General features: G+C 55.4%; 7 protein-coding genes across 7 annotated transcripts in view; 2 read left to right on the forward strand and 5 right to left on the reverse strand.

Moving 5' to 3' along the window:
- Window positions 1–1,047: 1,047 nt before the first annotated feature.
- Window positions 1,048–3,166, reverse strand: C8A04DRAFT_34544 (uncharacterized protein; the record flags this gene model as incomplete). The annotated part of the gene is made up of 4 exons (XM_062782864.1): window positions 1,048–1,098; window positions 1,200–1,839; window positions 1,920–2,451; window positions 2,512–3,166. The coding sequence occupies 4 exons, from the start codon at window positions 3,164–3,166 to the stop codon at window positions 1,048–1,050; spliced, it is 1,878 nt and encodes a 625-aa protein (XP_062640362.1).
- A 3,400-nt stretch (window positions 3,167–6,566) lies between these two features.
- Window positions 6,567–10,113, forward strand: C8A04DRAFT_25187 (glucose inhibited division protein A-domain-containing protein; the record flags this gene model as incomplete). Its single annotated transcript, XM_062779464.1, has 4 exons — window positions 6,567–6,844; window positions 6,922–7,010; window positions 7,107–7,197; window positions 8,016–10,113. The coding sequence occupies 4 exons, from the start codon at window positions 6,567–6,569 to the stop codon at window positions 10,111–10,113; spliced, it is 2,556 nt and encodes an 851-aa protein (XP_062640363.1).
- A 470-nt stretch (window positions 10,114–10,583) lies between these two features.
- On the reverse strand, window positions 10,584–11,986 carry C8A04DRAFT_9409 (uncharacterized protein; the record flags this gene model as incomplete). The annotated part of the gene is made up of 4 exons (XM_062785471.1): window positions 10,584–10,734; window positions 10,805–11,054; window positions 11,115–11,470; window positions 11,673–11,986. The coding sequence occupies 4 exons, from the start codon at window positions 11,984–11,986 to the stop codon at window positions 10,584–10,586; spliced, it is 1,071 nt and encodes a 356-aa protein (XP_062640364.1).
- Window positions 11,987–13,158: 1,172 nt separating this feature from the next.
- C8A04DRAFT_9349 (uncharacterized protein) lies at window positions 13,159–15,030 on the reverse strand (the record flags this gene model as incomplete). Its single annotated transcript, XM_062785452.1, has 1 exon — window positions 13,159–15,030. One exon carries the CDS (start codon window positions 15,028–15,030, stop codon window positions 13,159–13,161), a length of 1,872 nt encoding a protein of 623 aa, XP_062640365.1.
- A 1,894-nt stretch (window positions 15,031–16,924) lies between these two features.
- On the forward strand, window positions 16,925–17,902 carry C8A04DRAFT_25189 (uncharacterized protein; the record flags this gene model as incomplete). Its single annotated transcript, XM_062779465.1, has 1 exon — window positions 16,925–17,902. One exon carries the CDS (start codon window positions 16,925–16,927, stop codon window positions 17,900–17,902), a length of 978 nt encoding a protein of 325 aa, XP_062640366.1.
- A 418-nt stretch (window positions 17,903–18,320) lies between these two features.
- C8A04DRAFT_25190 (uncharacterized protein) lies at window positions 18,321–19,924 on the reverse strand (the record flags this gene model as incomplete). Its single annotated transcript, XM_062779466.1, has 4 exons — window positions 18,321–18,926; window positions 18,987–19,319; window positions 19,374–19,420; window positions 19,489–19,924. 4 exons carry the CDS (start codon window positions 19,922–19,924, stop codon window positions 18,321–18,323), a joined length of 1,422 nt encoding a protein of 473 aa, XP_062640367.1.
- A 663-nt stretch (window positions 19,925–20,587) lies between these two features.
- The window catches only part of C8A04DRAFT_25191 (uncharacterized protein), a gene marked incomplete at both ends in the record, with an annotated part of 2,155 nt that continues 91 nt past the window's right edge, over window positions 20,588–22,651 (reverse strand). The window contains 2 exons of the mRNA XM_062779467.1: window positions 20,588–22,213; window positions 22,338–22,580. Coding sequence (XP_062640368.1) covers window positions 20,588–22,213; window positions 22,338–22,580 — 1,869 coding nt within the window. The remainder of the gene's footprint in view (window positions 22,214–22,337; window positions 22,581–22,651) is intronic.

The raw sequence follows: 22,651 nt of genomic DNA on the forward strand, positions 1-22,651 counted from the left end.
AGCTGGGATGAGAAGAGGCAGGGGGAAAGTGAAATCTGGAATTAGCTTGCACCATTGTATATACTATATCTACCGTCTGCCGGTCTGTCTTTAGACTCTTTCCCGAGCCTTCGTCCTGAAACGTTTGTGCCCCCATTCCCAGCCTAAAGAATACTAGAAAAATACCAAAAAAATACCAAAAACAAACCCGAAACGCCGGGTATGGAAACAAGAATAAAAGGAAACCAAAGAAACCGGGGTAGGGGCTCCGCCAAAAGACAACGCCAAAAAGGGGTAGAAGAAAAAGAAGAGAGAAAAGTTTATGAGCCATTCGCTTCCCATTGTTGCAGCTCCTCACTCATTGGTGGACTGCTCTTCCTTCCGTCCACCCTTCCCTCTCCTGGCCCATTTTATGACCCCATTTTATCCATATCGTAGCTACCACCTCTTTTATCACCTTCCTCTCCGCAGTCGACCCCCTATTATTTCCTTACTTTTCCTATTTATTGTACCTCCTCGAATCCCGACCCAGATCCTACCCTCTCCATCCCAACCCTCTCTCGATCATGACCCAACCCCTGAAAATCCTGATAATCCCCCCATCCTCTCACTCCAACCTCCCCCGACGTAATTCCTCCTCGAGATCCCTCGTCTGCCGGAGATACCGGTCCGTGAGACGGTGCAGACTGGGGATGCTGCAGGCTCGGACCGGGGTGTTGGATGAGGTTTGTGTTTAGGTTCATGGGATCTCTTTCTCTGTCTTGTTCTTCTTCTCCGTCTTTGGTGGTTATGGCTGTGTCTGTGGGCGTGTCCGGGGTGATACCCCTTTGGTGAGGTGGTGGTGGTGATTGCGATGGTAGTGGTGGTGATGGTGATGATGGTCGTGGTGGTTGTGATGGTCGTGGCGCTGATAGTGGGGGGGATGGTGGTCGTGATGTAGTAGTAGTGGTATTCAGGGACTGAAGGGGGTATGTCCCGGGTTGTTGACCCTGGATAGAATCTTGCGGCGCTAGGTTTCGGCTGCCGCTGTTTCTGTCCCTTGGTCTCGCGGGTATTCTGTGCAGACTTTCACTTCCACTGCTGTTGTTGCTGTTGTTGCTGTTGTTGCTGCTGCGGCTGCTATGTGTATTGGTGCTGTGATTGTTATTGCTGAGTGTGTTGGTACTGCCCTGATGATTGTTGGTGGCATTGATATTCCGTTGACCACCACCCCCACCAACACAAATCGACGCCATCGTAATCGTAGTCTCAACCGTAGCAGCCTCCGCCGCAGCCAAACGAAAAGGGGTCGGCACCGGTTCAGCCCACACACGGGTATCCACGCCCAGGGGCGGTACCCCTGACTGCGTAGACAGCGAAGGCGTCAATGACGACGATTGGCTGCTGCTGCTGCTGGTGATGGTGCCGGTCCATGAGGAAGTTTGATGTGTTGTTTGATGCGGTTTCTGCTGCTGCTGCTGCTGCTGCTGCGTACCCCTTTCCGTGAAAAGGGGGCCTGACGCCCCACGAACAACAGAAAACTGGGCTGCCGTCCCTAACCCAGCGTAAGGATTCCGCTGCAGCGGACGCACAACCCCAATCTGAGCGGTTGCCCTGTCGAGATCGGCGGGTGGGAGATCCGGCCAGGGGTTGTTGTCGTTGTTGGTGTCGTCGTCGTCGTGGTTGTGGGACGGATGAAGCACGGCGTTTTCGGGACGGGTTACGCTTGCTCCGCTCATGGTGAGATCTGGGGGTTGTTGGGGATTGGGGGAAGACGAGGAGGAGGAAGAGGGAAGGCGGTCGGGGTGGTCGGTTCGGGTGGCGAGGGAGATTTGGTCGGTTGCTCTTGGGAGGAGGCTGTCTTTACGGATGGAGGAGGTGCTGGAAGATGTTGGTTTCGCAGAAATATAGAATGATAGACATAGGAGAGACAAAAGGTGAGAAACAAAACCAGATCATACCTGGCACGTCCCCTCAGGGTAGTAGCCAGCGAGTTCCAGCTAATCACCCATCCAGTACCCGCCACACCCCCAGATTTCTTCGAAGGACGGGGCACATACTCGTCCTTAAGCCTGGGAAACACCGTCCCCAGGCCAACCCCCACCAACATCGCGCGATACATATTCAGCGCCTCAGGGGTCGTCCCAAACGGGAAAAACACCACAATCCCCGACAGCTCCGCCACATACCCCAGATTAAGTGTCGTAAACGCAATCCGGTCGGTAGTCGTGAAGGAAATAAAGGCGTCGTTGTAAGGGTCCGGGCCGAAATGCAGCAGGTCGAAGTCGTAGGGTAGCGTCCAGGGGCTGCCGACGGCGATGTTGACGAAGAGGAGGACCATGACTAGGGGCAGGACGACGACGATGCATACCAGCGTCATGAAGTAGAGCTTCTTGCGGACGCGGTCTTGCCGGGCGGCGGCGAGGCCGTCGTGGGATTGGGCGATGTCGCGCGTGACGGCTTCGATTTTGCGGTAGCGGTAGAATGTGAGGGCTATACGTTGTCATCTCACTGTTCCGTGAGAGATAGTTGTGGCTCAGAAGAAGAACATACCCGCGTAGTAAGCCGCCAGCACAGCAAACACCGGCGTGGGCAGGCTATACACCACCAAATACATCCACCCGGGATAATACACCGCAGCACAACCCACCAACGTTCCCACATTATACCTCCCAAACGTCACAAAATACGTCATGACCGCCTGCACAACCGGCACCCCAAAAATCACCACGGCCGACACCACCCTCTGCCGCTGCCTCTCCCCCCTCGTCGGCTGCACCGCCCGTCTCAGAGCCACCTTCCCCGCCAACCCGCGCATAATCTCAAACATACAAATATTAAACGCCGTATGCAGAGGAAAATACGTATAGTTCATCACGTCACACCAGCCCTCACCAGACCACCAGGTACTCACATCATTATCCCGCCAGAGGAGGGCGTTGATGACGGTGATGAGGTTGAGGACCAGGAGGGTCGTGCAGAGGACGGTGCCGGCGAATTCGCCGTTGCGCCAGAGGAGCCGGGCGGGCACCCAGGTTATGAAGAGGGAGAGGAGGCCGAGGAAGACGCGGAAGAAGAGGTTGATTTGGAGGGGGGTGGTGGTGTAGGGGGCTGGGAGCCCGAGGCGGTCCGTCGAGGAGGTGGTGAAGCCGAAGGAGGCCCATTTGTTGGGGTCTGTTGTAGTTGTGTTACTGGTAGTGTTGGTCATGTTGACCGAACCGGTGTTGACCGAACCGGTGTTGACCGACCGGTGGTGGTGGTGTTGGTCAAGACCGAAGTGAGATGTGGTGGACCTTGAGACCGTTGGACCGTGGACCGTGAAACGTGTGAAACGTGAAACGGGAGTCCGGAGATGAGAAAAGTTGTGTAATGGCGAGGGCCCGGGGGGAGTATAAAGAAAGAAGGAGCTAAATCCAAGGGGCTGTGGTCGTCGTTGGTATCTTTCTTCCTATGCTTGTGCCTGCATCTAGGCTTGCTTCAAGGGGGCTGGGATAGAGTGCGGCTGGCCAAGGCTGCTGCTGGTCACACTGCAGAACGAGATACTGTCGAGTTGCTTTGAGTTGCAGGATGAGAATATATAAAGAAGAAGCAAGATGCTGAGAAGCTGAACCCGAGTATCATAAGTGCACGATGATGAAGGCTACAAAAATGTGAGAGGAAATCACCCCGGGTACTCGCAGCGAGGTGCGTTGCGTTCCCCGGACGGCCATGTTGCTCTCTGGTTATTGCTATTGACTTATTAGCTTATTGGCTTATTGACTCTATTGACGGGAAGAAACCTAGGCCCCAAAACTGAGTAAACCGCAAACCGAAAACCATCCCAAAACCATCCCAATGAAAACTCCCAAAAAAACCACCAAAAAACCAAAAAAAGTACAAGACGAGTGGAGCACTCCACTCTCCCGCGCTGCTGTGGTGCTGCTGTGCTGCAGCAGCGGTATCGCGTGAACCGTTTCCCGCCCACAAGCGCCTGGGTGGGCAAAGTGGGCACTTATTCACACCCTATTGAGGCTCTATTCATGCCCCAATCCGGTAACGCTCGACGCCCCCTTGGTGTTGAGCACCCACTACCTACCTCTTCGCCCCTCCCAAGTGACAAAGAAAAAACCGACCGAGAACAGCCAGCCTCACTCGAGAGGGAAATCTGTTTTTTTTTCTTCGATTTTTTGACCTGTTCGACCCGGTAGATGGCGAAAAAAAGGGGCTAAAGGGTTTCGTCTCGGACACCGGCCTCGAACTTGCCCCTTCCAGTGTTGAATAGACCAAAACGTCACATATCTTAGCATCGTAGAATCTCAATTCTGTTTCCAACTCCAAGTACCGACCCCCCTTGCCTCGGTATTCCGTATCCCCAAACCCGGATTTCGCACCGTGCTCGGCACTGAATGTGTATGTGCATAGAGGTAGTATGTATGTATGTTGGTTCCGGAGCCAACATCCGAACCCCCATCACCCGTTTCGTTTCCCAGCCTTCTGAAACCATCCCAGCACTTGAGACCTCCACTCACCTCCGCTGCTGCTTCTGACTCCCCCGCTCCCGCCGCGCGTTTGCGTTTGCGCGCTTGTTGTTCTTGTTGTTGTTTACAGGAGACTGGAGGTTCCTGTGCCCCTGTGAGCTGTGCCGCCCCCCGCGAGGGGGCCGTTCTCCCTGGTCTGTAGCCGTAGCCTTACCAAGTTACTACGTTAGAACCTACTCGCCCTGTGACCTTATCTTACCTTGGATCCGTAGTCCGCCTTCCAATCCCGGCTTTCCTTTCTTTCTGAGGCTGATGCTGATCAGCCCTTGCCCCCTGGCACACACCGCGGCAAGATGCTGAAGATGCCGTGGTTGGGTTGGGTTGCATGGACTGCATGGGGGGTTGACGGTTGGTTGACGCTTGACGCTTTACAGGTATTGGGCCAGCTGCCGGTTCGCGCACCTTCGGCATGCATTCCCGGCGCTAAATGGGGTGGCGGCGTTGGAACCGGGTTCCAGTGAAAAGTTTCAGCGGAAAGTTTCAGTGGAAAGTGAGAGGTTGATTGGGATGGGGTGTGGAAGTGGTTGGCGTTTTGGGCGAGATAGGGTAGGCGGGCTTGGCCGGGGGTGTCGGCTGGGATGTGGAAGAGTGATCAAAGTTTGTGGTACTATATCAGAACAAAACTCATCAACCCTGCTGGCCACTCTTAGACGGTAGCTATCCGATACATATCCCATTACACCTCGACAAGTTCCTCGCAACCCATTTTGTGAGCGACACACTTTCGACTGGTCTAGATCGACACACTACTAGCCAGCGTGCCGAACCGGAAGCCCACATCGCAGGTCGGTTCACATGCCGGTCAACTCTAGGGGAAGCCCTTCACAAAAGGTGATATGGTGTCCGGTACGAAGTGGCGTGAGAGGGAGACGGAACCGGAGTGATGATCGAGGTCGGGGTGTTGTACAAGGACTTGACTGACAGTTTGTCCTTGCTGATACGGAAACGGAAACGGAACTGGGGGGGAGCGGGATGTGGTTGGCGACGGACTGGGTCATAAATTGAAGGGTGGTGTCCGCACCCCGTTATTGGTGATAGTGATACGTGAAATCCCATCGCGGAGGCCCTCCCCCATCGGCCGCAACGGCGTGTCGGAATCCAGCGAGGTCCTCGTGTGACAGCCATGAGTAGTTGAGTCAATGTGAAAGGGCATATTATGCCTGAAAATAGCGAGCAGCAGGAGTAGTCACATCGCTTGCATTTCCACGGTTAGGCTCTCGAGGCGATTGTGGAGCCCTGTAATCTGTTGCTGTATTTGCTGTATCTGTTGGTGGTTCTGCTGCATCTGCTGGTGGTTCTGGTGCATCTCTTGGTGGTTTTGGTGCATCTACTGGACTCCTGGAGGTTCTGGAGAATAACGGGGATCCTGGTCTGTAGGGACCTCGTCATGCGACTACTCCCCTGATAATAGAGATGCTGTTTGCATTTTTGCTCGGCCAGCTGAGAGGCTGGAATGATGGCGAGCACAATCCGGCCGGACCACGACTCTGAGAGGTGTCTCTGATCTACGTCGTTGTTCAAAGGATGCGCTCTTCTCCGTGACCTTATGCTTTGATGTGTGTTTTATCTGAACCATTGATAGACGGAAAATTCTCAAGACTTAAAATACAAAGGAACCTCAACTTGCGGACTGGAGTTGTGGAAGGTCTTCTAGACTTCCATCCCGGACTTACACCATTTAAATGTGGGGCTTACTGTCCGACTGTCTACACGTAAGCTCACCAAGCACATGTCAATCAACCAGCCACAATTGAGCTCACTGACTGTGGCTAGTATGACCACAAACACACCTCGCACCAGCCACAGACGACCGACAGGGGTGCTTGTGCTTGATGAAATTCCGGTTCGCGTCCTTCCCCATTTCATCGCGTTTGATTGCGACGGACGTCACCCCCTCCTCCAGACAACGATAACCACCGCCACATTCAATTGAGCCCCCTGGTTCTAAACTAAGACACGGTACATCCACCTACCCCGCATTCTAAGACATGAAAATCCTCCCAAAACAAACACCAAGTTCTAACATTCGCGACTAGAACAAACCCCCCACGACGACTCGAGCGCAAAAAAAGAGGAGAAACAGAAGAAACCATGTCGACCTTCCTCCGCACCGTCTCCCGCGCGGTTTCGACCTCCGCCCCTGCGGCGCGCACCTTCAGCTCGACAGCCGCGCGCCCGTTCGCGCGCGTCACCATCCTCGGCAACGTTGGCACCCAGCCCGAACTGCGCAAGACCAGCAACGGCCGCGACTTTGTCCACTACGTCGTCGCCAGCAACCAGGGCTCGTCTGAGCGGACCAGCTGGTTCCATATTAACGGGTACTTGGAAGAGGGCCCGCGCCGGAATCACTTGTTGTCTTTGACCAAGGGGTGCGTTGACCCCTTTTCGCTTCTTGTTCTAGTTATAGTGTCATCAACGGTTTGGCTAACAGGAGTACCCCAAACAGAACCACTGTTTTGGTCGAGGGCGATATCATCACCACCCAGTACCAGGACGGCGAGGGCAAGAACCGCACTGGGACCCATATCAACCACCGTACGTGCTAACTTCACGCTATCCCATCCTATCCCCCTCGGTTATCTTTGTATGATAGATCTCACCTAGCTGACGCTTACTTCTCTGGGGTTACAGGCACTGTGCAGGTCATTCGCCGCCCCCGTGGCTATGGGTACGCCGAGGGTGAGGGCCCCATTGAGGGTGAGGAGCATGAGGGAGAGGCCCGGTAAAGGATCGCGGCTTGACTTTTCCCTCCCTCTTTTCCCCTCCTTTCCTCTCCTCTCCTCACGTCCCCTGTTCCGTGGCTCTCCTTCTAGTGTGCGGGTCAAAGTCAATTGATCTGATTGGGGTTGTCTCGAGGGAGCCGGCTACAATTGGATGGCTGGCTCCTTGGTGAAGTGGAAGGTGTAGTGTAGTGTATCAAACGGACCGGCTTGCTTCTTTGGTGTGAGGCACGATGTATTTATATACCACCAGGCTACGATATCAATGTACGTTTTTGTTTATTTGTGGCGTATACTGCTACGCTACGGATTTGGGAGGTGTGCGCTTCAATCGCGACGTGCGTTTCCTCTGCGAATACTTCGTATCAAGAACTTTTTCGAGTCGCTCTCAATCGGACGCCTCAATCGTCCAATCTCCCTCATCTCGGTGCCAAGCACGGCAGAGTGCAGGGCTTGCAGCGGGGTTGCAGCTCACCAACAACCCCTGTTATCACGCGTGGCCCCCTTGCTTATCGGATCCTTATCGGCAACTTATTTTCTGGCCCACCCCCCCAGCACATCTCCCAAAACCCACTACGACGACCACTGAGGCCGAATCTGAGCCGGCTGCCCCGACAGCGTCGCTGCATCAACCGCCCGAGATGATGACGAGGTTGTGGCTGCCGAGAGGCCTCGGTAGGCCATTACGACGGCCAAAACCCTGCTGGAATGGGACGCCAATTGTCCGTCGTCGGACCTTTGCGACAGTGGAGTCTGCCTCGAGGTTCGTGTGATCTAATAATTGAGACTAACCAAAACTAACCCCTTTGTCCCACTGCAGACCCTTCGACGTAATCGTCATAGGCGGCGGGCACGCCGGCGCCGAAGCCAGCGCCGCAGCCGCCCGCGCCGGCGCCCGCACCGCCCTCATCACCCCTTCCATCGACAACCTCGGCGTGTGCTCGTGCAACCCGAGCTTCGGCGGGATCGGCAAGGGCACCATCCTCCGCGAGATTGATGCCATGGATGGGTTGGCGGGGCGTGTCATTGATAAGGCGGGCGCGCAGTTCCGTGTGTTGAACCGCAGGAAGGGCCCGGCTGTGTGGGGGCCGCGGGCGCAGATTGATCGGAAGTTGTATAAGAGGTACATGCGCGAGGAGCTGGAGGGGTATCCGAATTTGTCGGTTGTTTTGGGGAAGGTGGAGGATATTGTGGTGGGGGATAATTTGCCGGTGGAGGGGGGCCAAGGGGATTCGGTTGTGTCTGCCGCTGCTGGGGAGGATGGGGCGAAGAAAAAGATTACGGGTGTTAGGTTGGAGTCGGGGGAAGTGCTGCCGACGGGGCAGGTGGTGATCACGACGGGCACATTCTTGGGCGGGGAGATTCATATTGGGTTGGATGTGTTCCCATCAGGCCGGATGGGCGAGGAGGCAACGTTTGGGCTGAGCAAGTCGCTGCGTGACGCCGGGTTCGCGCTAGGACGGCTCAAGACAGGCACACCCCCACGTATCGCCAGGGACAGCATCAACTGGAGCGTGCTGGAGGAGCAGTTCGGCGACGACCCGCCCACGCCGTTCAGCTACCTCAACGACCGCGTTGCGGCAGAGCAACAGCTCAGCTGCCACGCGACATACACCAACGAGGCGACGCACGACATCGTGCGGGCCAATCTCGACAAGACGATACACATCCGCGAGACGGTCAAGGGCCCGCGCTACTGCCCGTCGCTGGAGTCCAAGATCATCCGCTTCGGCGACCGTGACCGGCACATCGTGTGGCTGGAGCCCGAAGGCTTCGACAACGACGTGGTCTACCCCAACGGCCTGAGCATGACAGTCCCCGCCGACGCCCAGGCCCAGCTACTGCGCACGATCCCCGGCCTAGAAGCCTGCAACATGCTCCAACCAGGCTACGGCGTCGAGTACGACTACGTCGACCCGCGCAGTCTCAAGCGTACCCTCGAAACCAAAGCCATCCGCGGCCTCTTCCTCGCCGGCCAAATCAACGGCACAACAGGCTACGAAGAAGCCGCCGGCCAAGGCATCATCGCGGGCATCAACGCGGGCCGCGCAGCCCGGGGTCTACCCCCGGTATCCCTCTCCCGCTCCGACGCCTACATCGGCATCATGATCGACGACCTCATCACCCGCGGCGTATCCGAGCCCTACCGCATGTTCACCTCCCGCTCCGAATTCCGCCTCTCCGCCCGCGCCGACAACGCCGACACCCGCCTGACCCCGTCCGCCCGCGACTGGGGCGTCGTCTCCGACACCCGCTGGGCGCGCTTCAACGACGACTTCCAGCGCGCCGCCGACCTCCGCCGCCTGCTCCGCGACACCGTCCTCACCACCACCGCCTGGCGCGACCTCGGCCTGCCCATCGACGCCGCGTCCTGCTCCACCCCGACCGAACCCACTTTCAAACGCGACGGCCACGAAGTCGTCCACTTACCGGGTGTCACCCACGAACACCTCGCCGCTCTCATCCCCTCCCTCCCGGGCTTCTCCAACACCACCGAAAACAACAATACAGACTTCCCCCTCCTCCTCCGCCAACGCGTAGCCATAGAACTAGCCTACGCCCCCTACCTGCGCATCCAACAAGTCCAAGCCGCCCGCCTGCGTCGCGACGAGACCTTAACCTTGCCCACATCCCTCGACTACCACTCTATTAACGGTCTGTCCATTGCCGAGCGCATGGCGTTGAGCGAGGCGCGCCCGGAGACGATTGCGCAGGCGCGGAGGGTGGAGGGGGTTACGGCTGCGGGGTTGTTGACGCTTTTGGTGGCTGTTAAGAGGTTGACTAAGAGGGTGCCGGGGCGGAAGTCGAGGGGGGATGGGGGGGAGAATGAGGAGGCGGTGGTGGAAGGGTTGGATGGGAGGGGGGTGGAGGATTTGGAGGGGCTTGATGCGAGGAGTCGGGTGGCGGATTTGAAGTGATTGTTGTCTCTTTGATAAGTAAGGATGGGACTGTGCTTATATCAGGGTTAGGGTGTAGCTGACCGGAAGTTCAGGATCAAGGGATGGAAGACGGGGTGATGTACGATGTACAATGACATGTATGAATAACATCCAAGACGCAAAGCGTAAGCAAAAGGACAAGACATGGGACAGACAGGACAGGAAAAGGACATGTTGGGTAGCGTGATGGGAATCAAATGATTGTTATACAGTCGCGTTGTGTCGTCTTGTTACATACAAAGTACATAAGATACGTACAGTAAAGGTACACACATAGGTAGTAGTAGGTATTAGGAACCCAATTGCAACTCCTTTATCACCACATGACTATCCTGCCCAGCTATGATGTTTAGGCACGCCCCGAGGTTGACTGATTGTCATAATATAGACTCTCGTATAGAGCAGTTGACCGAGGACGTGATGATTTGCTTGGTTGTAGGATGAGTCCGTTATTTGAGGTTTTGTCTCCCCTTCTCCTTCTCCGCCCGTTCCTTCTCCGCCTTCTTCTCCTCCGCCTCCTGCGGCGTCAAAATCTTGACGGCATCCTTACTGTAAATGTAACTAGCACCACTCCACACGGTAGTCGTTGCCACGATGTATCTGTTCCCGTCCGTTAACCCCGGAAACTCCAACTCCTTCAACTATTAAACCTGAGAAAGATGAAACTCACTGCATAACCCCCAACGCCCCCGTCATATCCACCCCCGGAATCACCGGCGCCAGCGTCGTCAGCCCCATCAGGCCCAGCTGCAGCGCCGTGTTGGCCTTGCTGATCTGTGTCGGGTGCACCTCGGCCGAGGGAAGCGAGAAGTCCCAGTATCGTGCTAGTGTCTTGGGTGGAGGGAGCGAGATCCAGCGGTAGTAGATGGCGGAGATGGCGAGACCGACGTCCCGGCCGAGGATTATGAAGGCGAGCCAGACTGGGTGGGTGTAAGCTATGGGTCAATGGGAAAATGGAATAGAGAGAGAGAGAAACGAACCAGGCAACGCCCCCTTAACAGCCAACGCCACAGTCAGCACCGTCATCAACGTCTTGTCAGCCATAGGATCAATCACAGTCCCGACAACAGTCCCAAGGTTCCAGCGCCGCGCGATCCAGCCGTCCAGGGCGTCAGTCACGCCCGCGTAGGCGAACAGCCCGAGCGCCGCCGCGTGGTAGTCGTGCAGGATGCAGTAGCCGATAAAAGGCGCTGCGAGGAGTCGCGAGGCGGTGAGGATGTTGGGGAGCGTGTAGATGTTCTCGTGCCGCGTGGTTTTGGACATGCTGGGTAGGATTTTGCGGAGGGCGGCGGTTGGGCCTTGTTTGGGTGCGGGTGGTGGTGGGGAGGAGGGTGTGCTAAGGGTGTTGATGTTAGTTAGGGGGTCTGATTCTGTGGTGTTGAGGGTGATGATATTGGACCGGTCATGAATCGGGAAGGGGTAGGCCGGGCCGCGGGAGTACACAGATGGGTTTGAACAAAAGGCAGGGACTCCCGGCTCGGGTACTCCCGCTGATACCCGCCAACGCCGCGAGGGAAGAGACAAAACAAGATGCATACCTGTTTTGCACCTGCTTCGGCTGCGAGCCCGATTCCTCCTCTGTCGGTTTCCGGCTTTCCCTCCACCTACTTGAAACCATAAACCACCTCGACTGCGCGTAGACCGGGCTCGCTACCGCACAGCTAGCACCAAACGTCCCTCCCAAACAACTCGATCCTGGAATAAGGATTGCCTTTTGCTGTCGCAATCTCCCACTGCTAAGGCACCTCACACCCCCAGCATCCAGTAACCCGCCCCTGCTTCCTGCTATGCCCCGGAGACTTGCCCTCCCTATCCCCGCTGAGACGCCATGCTTCGCAACCGACGCCGGCATCGCGAAGCACGGCACCGGCATTGTATGGCCTGAGTGGCCGCTTCCCCCAGGCCACGTCCGTGACCTCTTTTTCTCCGGTAGCGATCTCTCCCGCGAGCCCCTCCAATTGAGTCTGCAACGGCCGGTTTCCCTTTTTCCGACTCAATCCAGCAAGCTCCCAAGCTATCGTGGTGATGCCGGGAACGCTGGCCTTGTTCCCGTCCGTAGGTGAGACCGGACGTTGAGATGGCCGGGCACGTGACGCGTCGCTAAATAAAGGTACCTTCCTCCTAGATTGCAACACGCCACGATGAAACACCAAGCCAAGATTTCACTTCCCCCCCACCACCAAAACGACTACTCGCGTTAGTGCTTGTGACACAAACACCAACAACGCCTCACCACACAAGAACCCCCCCGCTCAATTTTCGTGTAACGGTGCTGAGTGGTTGTGCCGGTCCGTCCCGCACCTAGCTCGGCAAGAACGGAAAGGAAAGTGACCAGGGCGCCCAAAAGGCGAGCGGGAGAAAAGGGGAAAACGGAAGGGAGGGTTTTGGAATGACGGGTATCCCGGTGCCGTGTTATATCATGGTGTTGTCGTTTGCCAGAGCCGAAAGGAAAGGAATTGGAGTAAAAAACTCCAGACGACGGATCGGCCCGGGAGAAGGGTGTTCGTTTGGAAGTTGCCGAAAAGAATGGGAGCACGTGAGCGTATGAAGGAAGGGCCTGACGTTGAGAGAAAAAAGTTGCAGGGATGGGAGGAAGTGGGGGTGGTCCGTGCTGAGGAACACTTTTGGCGGGGTCTAGACCCTGATCGGCCCCCACGCGGTGGAGTGCCGAGGCAGTTGAGTCGATCGAGTTCTTGGTAAGGCTGAATGAAACATGGGCGACGGCACACCAATGACCAAACCGAAGGAAAATAAAGCAGCGCAAACACATAGGATGAGGACGGTGAACTTTGGGGGGGGGGGAGGGGGGGAACGACAGCACTCTCGGACGCCATGAGACCCTAATGTAAACCACGGCGCGCGAGGCGTTGTTGCGGTGGTAGTGTGGTCGAAATAAGTCAGTTTGCTTCTGCCCTACTGGTACTTCACAGGATAATTTCCTTATATACATTACCCACAGCATCAAGCGGTTCAACGTTTATACGCGGCAGGTTATAGCAGGATAATAGCAATAGAAAAAAAATATTAGAAGTATAGATCCAAAGTTCCCCATGCCCAAACACTCCTTTGCGGTTCAGCACCAGTAGTAGAGACATGGTTATACCGGTCCCCCATTACATACCTCTCAGCTCTAATCTTGATTTCCCGATCCTTAGAGTCCAGCCACTCCGATCTAGCATCACGATCCATAGCTGCCAACCTCCTCGTAGCCTCCCTCGACCACTTCAAAGGCCACGGTAGGCTCGCATAAAAACGCGCCAGGCCACCGCCGCCATCACTTGTACCACCCAACCGTTGCAGTGGAAGAATAATCCGGTTGTATGTTGCCAAGACCATTTTCCCTTGCTCCCGTGTCATTTCCCAGCTCTCCGGAGGCCCCCGTCCGCGATCAGGGTGAGCCGCTACAGCAAGACGGAGCGTTAGGGTCGGAAGATTGAGCTTGCCCTTGACCCAGTCCCATGTATCATCCCAGTCTTGAAATGCGGGGTGGTCGTCGCGCGGCCGGTTCTCGTGGGTGAGAACGGAGAAGACGACTTCTAGAAAGCGGAGATGCGTCAAGCAATGCGGTGGAATGACCTTTTTCAAGAAATGGCTGGCTGCGAACGATTTGTGCGGGTAATCACCTGGGGGTCGGCCCTGAAACGAGCCGGTTCCTGGGGCGTCGATGACAATGAAGCGGTTCCCGCGGTAAAAGACCATGTTCGCCTCCGCGTAGAGTGTTCGACAAACGAGGAACAAAGGTGTGGGCGGGGCCCAGCATTTGCATCGCGACGAAGCCGCTGTATGGCGAGCGCTGCAAAAACAGCCGATGGAAGGTTGTGGGAAAATGGTGCGCCAGCAGTGGCTGAACCGGCATCCTTGGTTACAGTGTGGTGGGCAGTAGCTAGGGCCCCATTCTTCGTAGCATGGTGGTCGCTGGATATAGTAACTGACGACTGACGACGACTTCTTCCACATGACTTCCTTGCTGGGGGTGATGAGGTCGGTGTATTGGAGAATGCGAAGCCGGATTTCGGGCGGGAGGCTTAGGAGACTCGGACCGAGAGATGATGATGATGACGATGATGGTGACCGCCCTACTAGTTTTGATGAGTCGATGCCACGGGCGTGGCGAGCAGCCTCTTGGGCGAGCTGCTGAAGCTGGGGGTGACGTGTCTCGCATAGTCGGATGTGGCAGTCTTTAAGCCTTGGGAGTAATCGGAAACCGTCGAGTATGCGCCTGGCTATCTCGACGTCCCCACGTCCGACATCGCAAACCAGTGATAGCTCGAGCTGTCCGGGGGTAATATATGATGCCAAATAGGCCGCCGTCTTCAGCCAGTCTTCGATGACGTCTTCTGTGGGTGGACTTGCTGCCGTCAACGGATAGTCGTGGGCGTCTCCATGATCTGCACCACAACCATAAAGCAATCTCGGGCTTCCGTTCAGCGGTTGCTTATACGCCCAGATCCTACCACAGCACTCCTCGAAGCCCATTGTCCCGGGCTCTCGTCTATGGCAGGACCCTTGGTTCAGGACAATCTTAAGGTTGGCCAGGGATGCTAGCGCGTTCGGCGTAAGGGCTCGGAGAGCGACGAGGGACTTCCGGGCTTGGTAGTGGATGACGAACCAGTTGGCGGAGTAGAGAAATGCCGATACCTCCGAGGAGATGGTTCGGCAAGAGAGCAGCAAGCTGTGGAACGAAGCAGGGCCATCATCGAACTGGGACTCTGAGTTGACGATCTTGAAGCGGGAAGGGTCTCCAAGGTCGTAGATGATGGGCGCTGCCTTGCCATATATGCGCCTCTGGGCTACGCCGAGGTACAGATATATGCGGTGCCTAGTTTCGGACGTGAGTTGCAGAATGCCAGGCAGGGGCCGCGGGGCGCCATTTGGATGTGCCGTTTCAATTTCCATTGTCGGTGCGAGGCTGCGGCACATGTTCGAGGCCAGCCGCCAGCTTGGTCTTGGCTTTCAAGTTTCAATTGTGGTATTATTAGGGTCCGGATTTCGAGAAGAAAAAAACTGTGCCTGCGGTGAGAAATAGGACCGGCAAAGATCAAATATTACACCTTTGCCGTACCTAGCTTGGGATGAAGCATGATTTATTGCGGAAAAATCGGGCTCAATGAATGAATTTGACTGCCCATATTCGATTGGGGGCAGGCACGATATGCGTTCGTGGCACGCGAGGAGATCATGCAGCTGTCGCCACCTGGCGCTCAAACGTGAATCAACGGGTAATTCGTCCAACATACCGTGTCAATCAAACTTTGCTGTGGCATTTATCCAACACACTTGCTTTGATTGGTCTGCGGTACAACCATACAACCGACCGTCCAAGTGATTCAGGTTACATCTTCAACAACCAACAGACCATCATCCTTCGTATCAATGAGATCTCCCCTCATTACAGGTAGCAATTGTAGCAAACACAATTTCACATTCTCGCCCCAAGCCTACGATAATTAACGACACCACACACGGTAGTGACGGCATCTGCTAGAGGACCCTAAGATAGCGCAAAGTAGCCTGGATTCGACATTCACAGCAAAGACTAGGCGTCAAGCCGTGGCGGGCGGCCCGTCGATCGATCAAATTCAAACCCACGTCTCAAGCCACTGCTCATTCCACGTCAAGTGCGTACAGTACCTGATATACCGTGTTGCCGCCCCCAAATAGACCCAGCCTTGCCACCGGAGCCCTGAAACCCATGGAAATACCACCGGCCGTCCATGAAGCCCATGCTCAACGCAAGGACGGCCCGGTCATGAAACAATTAAAGAAATCATATCTGTGTGTTAGACCGTATAGGTTTCATGGTGACGACGTTGGCCCTCAGCGGTGGGCAAGTTCACTGTTGGGCCGTAGTGATACATACCTACCTACCTATTACCCTGGCCCCCACACACACCTGATACCCCTTAGTAACACCCCTCTCTGCATTATCCACGTTGCTCACAGTGTCCATCCACGTCCTGAATAGTGGGTCGGTTTGATCACTGCTTGTTGGAAGTGTCCAAAAAATATTAACCAATTAATTAGCAATGGTTATACCCAGCAGGGCTCAAAGCCTCAATGTGCTCTTGGTTTCAGCGACTGTACCTGGGTGGCGGAGGTGTCCCCCAACCGCGGACCCCAACCTGCCACAGATCGCCGTAAGGCCTTCAAGTCTCTTGGCCCGGTCGAAGGGGGTCAACGATGATACAGGTTGTTGTGACAAGATTTGGGTTCTGTGAGGAGGCCACCGTTATACCTGACCTCTTGTGAGCACTAGTTACGAGCTGAAGCCAATGGGACTCCGGAGGTTCGCGGGTATATAAAAGTTGCTTGTGTTTTACCTTCGTCTGGAGGTTTGTATTCAATAGATCAGACCTCATCTAACTCGAGTTGCTCTCTTCGTCCACGTTCATTTCTAAATTTCTCGCTGGACGAGATATCCGGTGGTCTCTCCTTCTCCCCGTCCTATCTTCATCTTATTCAAACCTTTGTGTCCACGGCTGGTCCGAAGACTCAGGTTCTCCCAGCACTACGTTCTCCTTCTACGACTGAGACGTCCCCCTACGGCACCAGTTCCTTCCCTTCCTTGGACCTTCACCCTCCTCGACCATCCTTGACCGTCTACTAATCTGTTTGAGTGGCTGCCGCAATGTCTCTATCCGGCATGACCAAGAGAGGAGAGGGGAGCGAGGCCAGCTGGTACAAAACCATGCAAAGCACAAGACATTTCAGAGACATTCGGTGGAGAGACCTTCTTGCTATCGCCAGATCACATTGGGAAGATGTGATTGCCGACCCTGACTCTCGAACGATGTCGGCAGCAGAAAGAATAGGACAAGCCGGCAACCTGGACCAGATGGGGGTATGCATGGTCGCCGCCTTATTCGTCCCGTCCACTGCCGGCGCCTACATCTTCCTATCAACGGTCCCAAAAGGCCCCAGAAGGCAAGGCATGCTCAGCAAGGGCTACCAAAAGGCTCCAACTTGGTGGGCGGCTATTGAGAGAAAGTCCAAAACATACTGTCATGCTGAAGATGGCGCCGAACACGATTTCGAAGAGTGGTTTCGGTTGAACCGGAGCTCCCTCCCACACATCTCGTTGGCGACCGACCCCAAGAACGGCTTCGAATATTTCCGCGTCCGGGACCGGGACAACGAGCTCTCCCCGCTCAAGTTGGCAGTGTGGGGCTGCTATAAGCGCGAACGCGATCCGAATCTTTCCCAGCTGGGCCATTTTGTCGAGCTCTGCACCAGCGGTGACAAACAGCCAAACTGCCAAGAGGTTGCGCGAAGGCTAAAGATTGAGTTTTGTACTCGAGATAAGCTAGACGCGGAATTCGCGACAATAGAAGCAGAGCGGGAGGAGGGCTTCACCGGCCCCCCCATGCTTTACACGACGGGCTACACGACGTATCACTCGACGGGCCATTCCACGACCGGCGGTGGCAACAGCTCAAACTACTCCTACAACTCTTCATCATACCGCGCCGGCCCCTCTTCAAGTCAGGGACAATCATACAGCGCAGCCCCGCGAGCAGCAATGCATAGCCAGGCACGCTCGGCGGCGGTGTCCGACCTGACAGAGCGCATGTCGTCGCTCAGTGTCCGCTCGTCCTCATCAACCAGGCAGCCAAGATTCAGCACGGCCACAGGTAATAGCGGGGCGACGGTCACTGGGGGCAGGTCCCGTAACTCTTCGGCTCAAAGAGATTCGTACTGGGAATGGGACTCGGAAAGAAGACGATACTTTCACCGAGAGGCCAATGGCAGGACGACGTGGCGCTCCTAGCTAGTGCTGGTCGGTCGTACTGGTCAAGCCGCAGGTTCGGCTCAGGCTTCACGTTGAGCGGGAAGGGACCAGGATGATCTCTGTGGGAAGGTACTTCGGTGGATTTGATTGCGATGATGTTGTGGGCTGGACCCCATGCGTCAAAGTCCTTTTGGAGTTTGGGATACTTCTGGCAGTTATCACTCAGTTTTGTACAATGATATCATCGTGGTCTTCATATCTAGTTTTTGTTTGTTGCGTTTTTCACCGATCGTGCCCCTGATGCACCTATCCGTTTATACCTGACCCCACTCCAACACTCCGCATCACTTAAGTCTCTGTCTTAACGCTAAGGTAGTACATTGGCCCATTTCTCTATTTTCCTATTCTTATTCCCCTTGCCACTCCCCTGCTCTCTGACACTTCCTAAACGGTAGGTTTAACCCAGCAAGGGTTTACCCCAAAGGAACTTGACACCGACAGGAAGACCCTCAAAGAAAGGATCGTCCTGTACTGTAGCCTGGACGGAGTCTATAATCGGGACAATGGGCATAACAAAGTGGATGCCGCCGACTGAGGCCCGGGCGATCCCAACAGGTGGAGCCACCTTTGGATCCTCTGTCCAACGCTGTCCTCCAAAATACAGACCTAGAGCCTTGCCCTGGTAATCAAAGACAAGACTCCCAGAATCTCCATCTCCACCAAAGGGAAACCTGTCGCCGGGCCATGGGACGGGCCATTGCTGAGGAAGCTTAGAAAGCGATACAACAACCATGGTCTTGCCCATTATAGTAACATCAGAGGTGCCCGCTACCTTGTGACATATCCGGATACTCGAATGGACACCATTGAGTTCGCCACAGGTTTTGCCTGTCCACTGGCCACATTTAAACACAACATTCTTGTTGCGGCGTCTCGTCGTCTCGTTCCCAGGCGAGGTTTTTGTGGCAAGCTCATCAACCGAAATGATGCCACCTTTGTCCCTCAGTGACCATGCATTGCGCTCACGAGACCGGATCTCCAAGATAGCGTCGTAGCTAAGAGCCTATAGGAAACCATTAGAATTGACTAGAGTCGTACAAGGAGTGCAAAGAACCAAACGTACACTTGAAAGATTGTCAAACGATCCAACCCGACTTTGGAGCAGCTCGGCCAAGCCCCAGTCTAGAATCCAGTCATCTCTCGACACACGCAATCCAGACATACAGTAGAGTTCCGCGAAGTCGTTGAGGAAACTCATGACCTCTGTCTTTTGGTACTCCATGCCCTCTAGTTCTTTCTCTAGGCGGTTAAGCAGCTCAAGAGTAGCCTTGCTGAGCGCCCGCTCGGCTTTGAGCGCCGGGCTGAGCTCGAGGTTTTCGTTCTCCTCAATCTCCTTATCGACCGTGCGCTTGATTCGGAGTTCAGGAAGGGGCGGATGATTCAGCGTGCCTTCAATCTGTTCAGTGATAGCCGTCTTCCACATGTCTATCTCGTCGTTGGGAGGTCATACGACCGCTGGGTGACGTCCGTCAAGAGGGGAATGTGCGGCCCCGCCATCTTGAGCAGCCGATATTAGAAACCATTGTACAAAGATTAGAAATATGAAAAATGAAAAAAAGACTTACCACGCAAAACATGATGGCAAGTCAGTGCTACATATCGTGACTTGGTGGCCGTGCCAATTTTGAGGTAGCCACCCAATGTGCCTGATTTGGTCGACCCTGAGACACCGATACTGGCGCCGATGACGGGCTGGGAGCAGAAAGCTTCGTTGAATTTGTACCCAAAGGGCCCGTCCCAGATTCGGTCTCGAGGGGGAGCAGTAGAAGAGTCGGATGCACTGATGCAAACAACGCTTTCGATGATCTCAATTGCCACATCACGAAGCTCGGCAAACTGGTAAACGACATCGGCTGCCGAACGAAGTAACTCAGAGGCCTGGGCCAAGTCCACCGTATTGTGGTGAACGCCGATTAGAATTGTCGCTGGGGACCGTTCCGGGCCTTCGCCAGGATACCCAAGACGACAGACGGTGATGTGAGACCAGTCGGTGGCGGACATGGTCGTGGGGAGTTTAAATTTTGGAGTTCTGGTCTTTTGTATTAGTTGCAACAACCTAGCAGTTGAATTAAGAAGTCTTCAAAAACATCAGCTTTGGAATTTGCAACCGCTCTTGTCTCCTACGAAATTGCCTTGTATACTGCCTAGAGGGTTAATTTCTTCTCCCTAACTAGGGGGGTGTTGGTGACTTCAGCGGTTTCGGTCTTTGTTTTCCTTTTTCTTTTCGCTGTTCCTCCCTTTGCCCCCCTTCCCCGGCAACATAGTACAGGCTTCCGGGTCAAAGAAAAGAAACCCGTCCACTCTAAAGATCATGATCATTGCAAACAAAATCTACCTATCTCTTTTAAATAAACGGGTTCCAGGAACGGTGAACTTGGGAAGGGACTGTTAGAGTAGAGAGTGGTTGATTCAGATGTGTTCATTTCTTACTGTACAGTTTGCAACTCTATTCACGAAAATCTCGGGGTAAAACGATTCATTTGGTGGGGGGTATGAGGTTTCAATTTGGTTGAGTGATGACCCGTCTAAAAGTTCCATCGCTAGGTAGGCCGTAGCCGGTATGGTATGGTATGGTATGTATGTAATGTACAAAAAAACCCAAAAAGAAGAACCAAACTCCGGAACTCCAAGACGCCAACAACTCCTTACGGAACCACACCCCACTTAATCCCCAACTACCCCCTGTCCCAAGTCTTTTTGCTGTTGTTGTTGTTGTTGTTGTTGTCCCCCTAACAGGGGATTGGCGTCAGATAACAACCCCGGGTATCCCCAGCCGAGCGGTATGATGTGGTTGTCCAAACCGTCGACACTGGGGATGATATACGCCCAGCCAGTTCCGGGGATGAAGACTGGCTGGTCGAAGGGGGGGGCGAGACCAGGGATTGGGGGGAAGTTGGCTCCCAGACCAGCAGCATCGGCGTCGAAATTGTCGTCGAAGTCGGCATCGAAGTCGGCGTCGGGGGCTTCAGCAGGCGCAGCAGCAGCGTCGGCAGCAGCGGGGGGGAACAGCGGGGGAGCGGCAGGAGCAAGCGGATCAGGAACAGGAGCAACAGCAGGATTGGCGGCGTTGGCGTCAGGCATTTCGTAGTCTATGTGAACATGGAGGTCGTCCTGGGGGCCGATATTGACCTCGTTCATGTCGAAGTCGTTCATGCCTTCGTTGATGGAGAAGTCGAGGCCGGTAAGGTTCAGTCCCGGGACTTCTGCTGCTTGGGCCTGGTTGTGTAGCAGGGCCAGAGGGTTGCCGTTCTGGTTCTCATGGTCCCAGACGGGGGTGGCCGGCTGCTGTTGCAGCTCTTGCTGCTGTTCTTGTTGTTGCAGCTCTTGTTGCCGTGGCTCTTGAGGCTGCTCTTGTTGTTGCTGTTGTTGCTGCTGTTGCTCTTGTTGCTGCTGCTGCTCCTCTTCTTCTTGTTGCTGTGGCTGCTCCGGCTGCTCCCTCAACCACTTCATGAAGTCGAAGCCCTGGACCTCCTCTTTTGCAAGGTCAAGTTCGTCTAGGACCTGCTGATTTCCCCGCAGCTGCCGGGCGTGCATCTCTTGCAGCTGTTGTGCAACCTGTTCTTGGTCAGGTTGTTGCTGCTGCTGTTGTTGTTGCTGCTGCTGCTGCTGCGCCAGCTGCCCTTGCTGGTGCTGCTGGTCAGGGACGGGGACAAATCCGGGGTTGCCCAAGCCCCAGATGTTGTTGTCGTCGTCGGCATTTTGGCCGACGAGGCCGAGGTTATTGCCCCCGGAGGCGGGGGCAGCAGCAGGGGCGCCGACGCCCAAGGGCGAAGCAGCACCTCCAGGAGCCGCAGCACCAGGAGCCACCACATCACCCTCAGGCGACAACCCCCCATCCTCCGTTACCGGGTTGAACGGGGAGATCCCGTTCGGGCCGGAGCCCTTGTACATCTCCCACGGGACCTCGGCCACGTCGGTTCGCCAGACGGCCCCTGCGTTCGGGCGCGTCTGGTTGTTGTCGTCGGCCATTACTACCCGGCGGGCAGCCTTGGCCGGTTGCCGCCAGTAGTCCTGGCGGAGGCCGACGAAGAACGGTTGGTCGCTGCCATCGGCGGCAGCGGGGGCGACGGGGACCCGGGGGGGGAAGACGTCCAGATTGTCGCGCGGGCGGGCGAAGTAACCCTCGCGGAGGGCATCGGCCATGGTGTAATAGGCCACCACGCCGAAGTCCTTACCGCCCAGGGTAAACATGATGGCCTTTTTAACAAGGCCGCCCCTCTTGGCGTTTTTGAGCCCTACCAAGGGGCCCAGGTAGGGCTCAAAATCGGCCCGGTTGGTGGTCTCATGATCCTAAAGTTGATGTTTTAGTATTTGTCTTCGAAATTTTCCCTCTTTCGGGGAAAGGGGGAAAGAAAGCAGAGGGAGACCGAAAAGTAAGGACGAAAATTTAAGTTAGGAATAGGGGGAAACATACAATCTCCGCCTGGGTCATCATCTCGCCCGGGTCCTTGGTGGTCTCCCGGTACACGTTAAAGCCGTGTCCGAGATTTCGCGCATCCGACCACGCGCGCGAGTCCTTCCAGCGGCGAACATCGCCGCCGTACACCCACACGGCTCCGCTAGCCGCGAGGGGGGCCAGACCGCCGTGACGGGGCCGGTCCATCAGCGACGAGAGCCGCTGGTACACCAACGCCGCCTCGGCGAGGAGGGCGGCGTCCTATGTTTTTTTGAAAAGTCTTGTTAGCTTTCGATTTTTGACTTTTGACATTTTTTTTGTTAGTTTTTAAA

The sequence above is a fragment of the Dichotomopilus funicola genome (assembly GCF_033296635.1).
Source record: "Dichotomopilus funicola strain CBS 141.50 unplaced genomic scaffold C8A04scaffold_5, whole genome shotgun sequence".
Classification (NCBI taxonomy): domain Eukaryota; kingdom Fungi; phylum Ascomycota; class Sordariomycetes; order Sordariales; family Chaetomiaceae; genus Dichotomopilus; species Dichotomopilus funicola.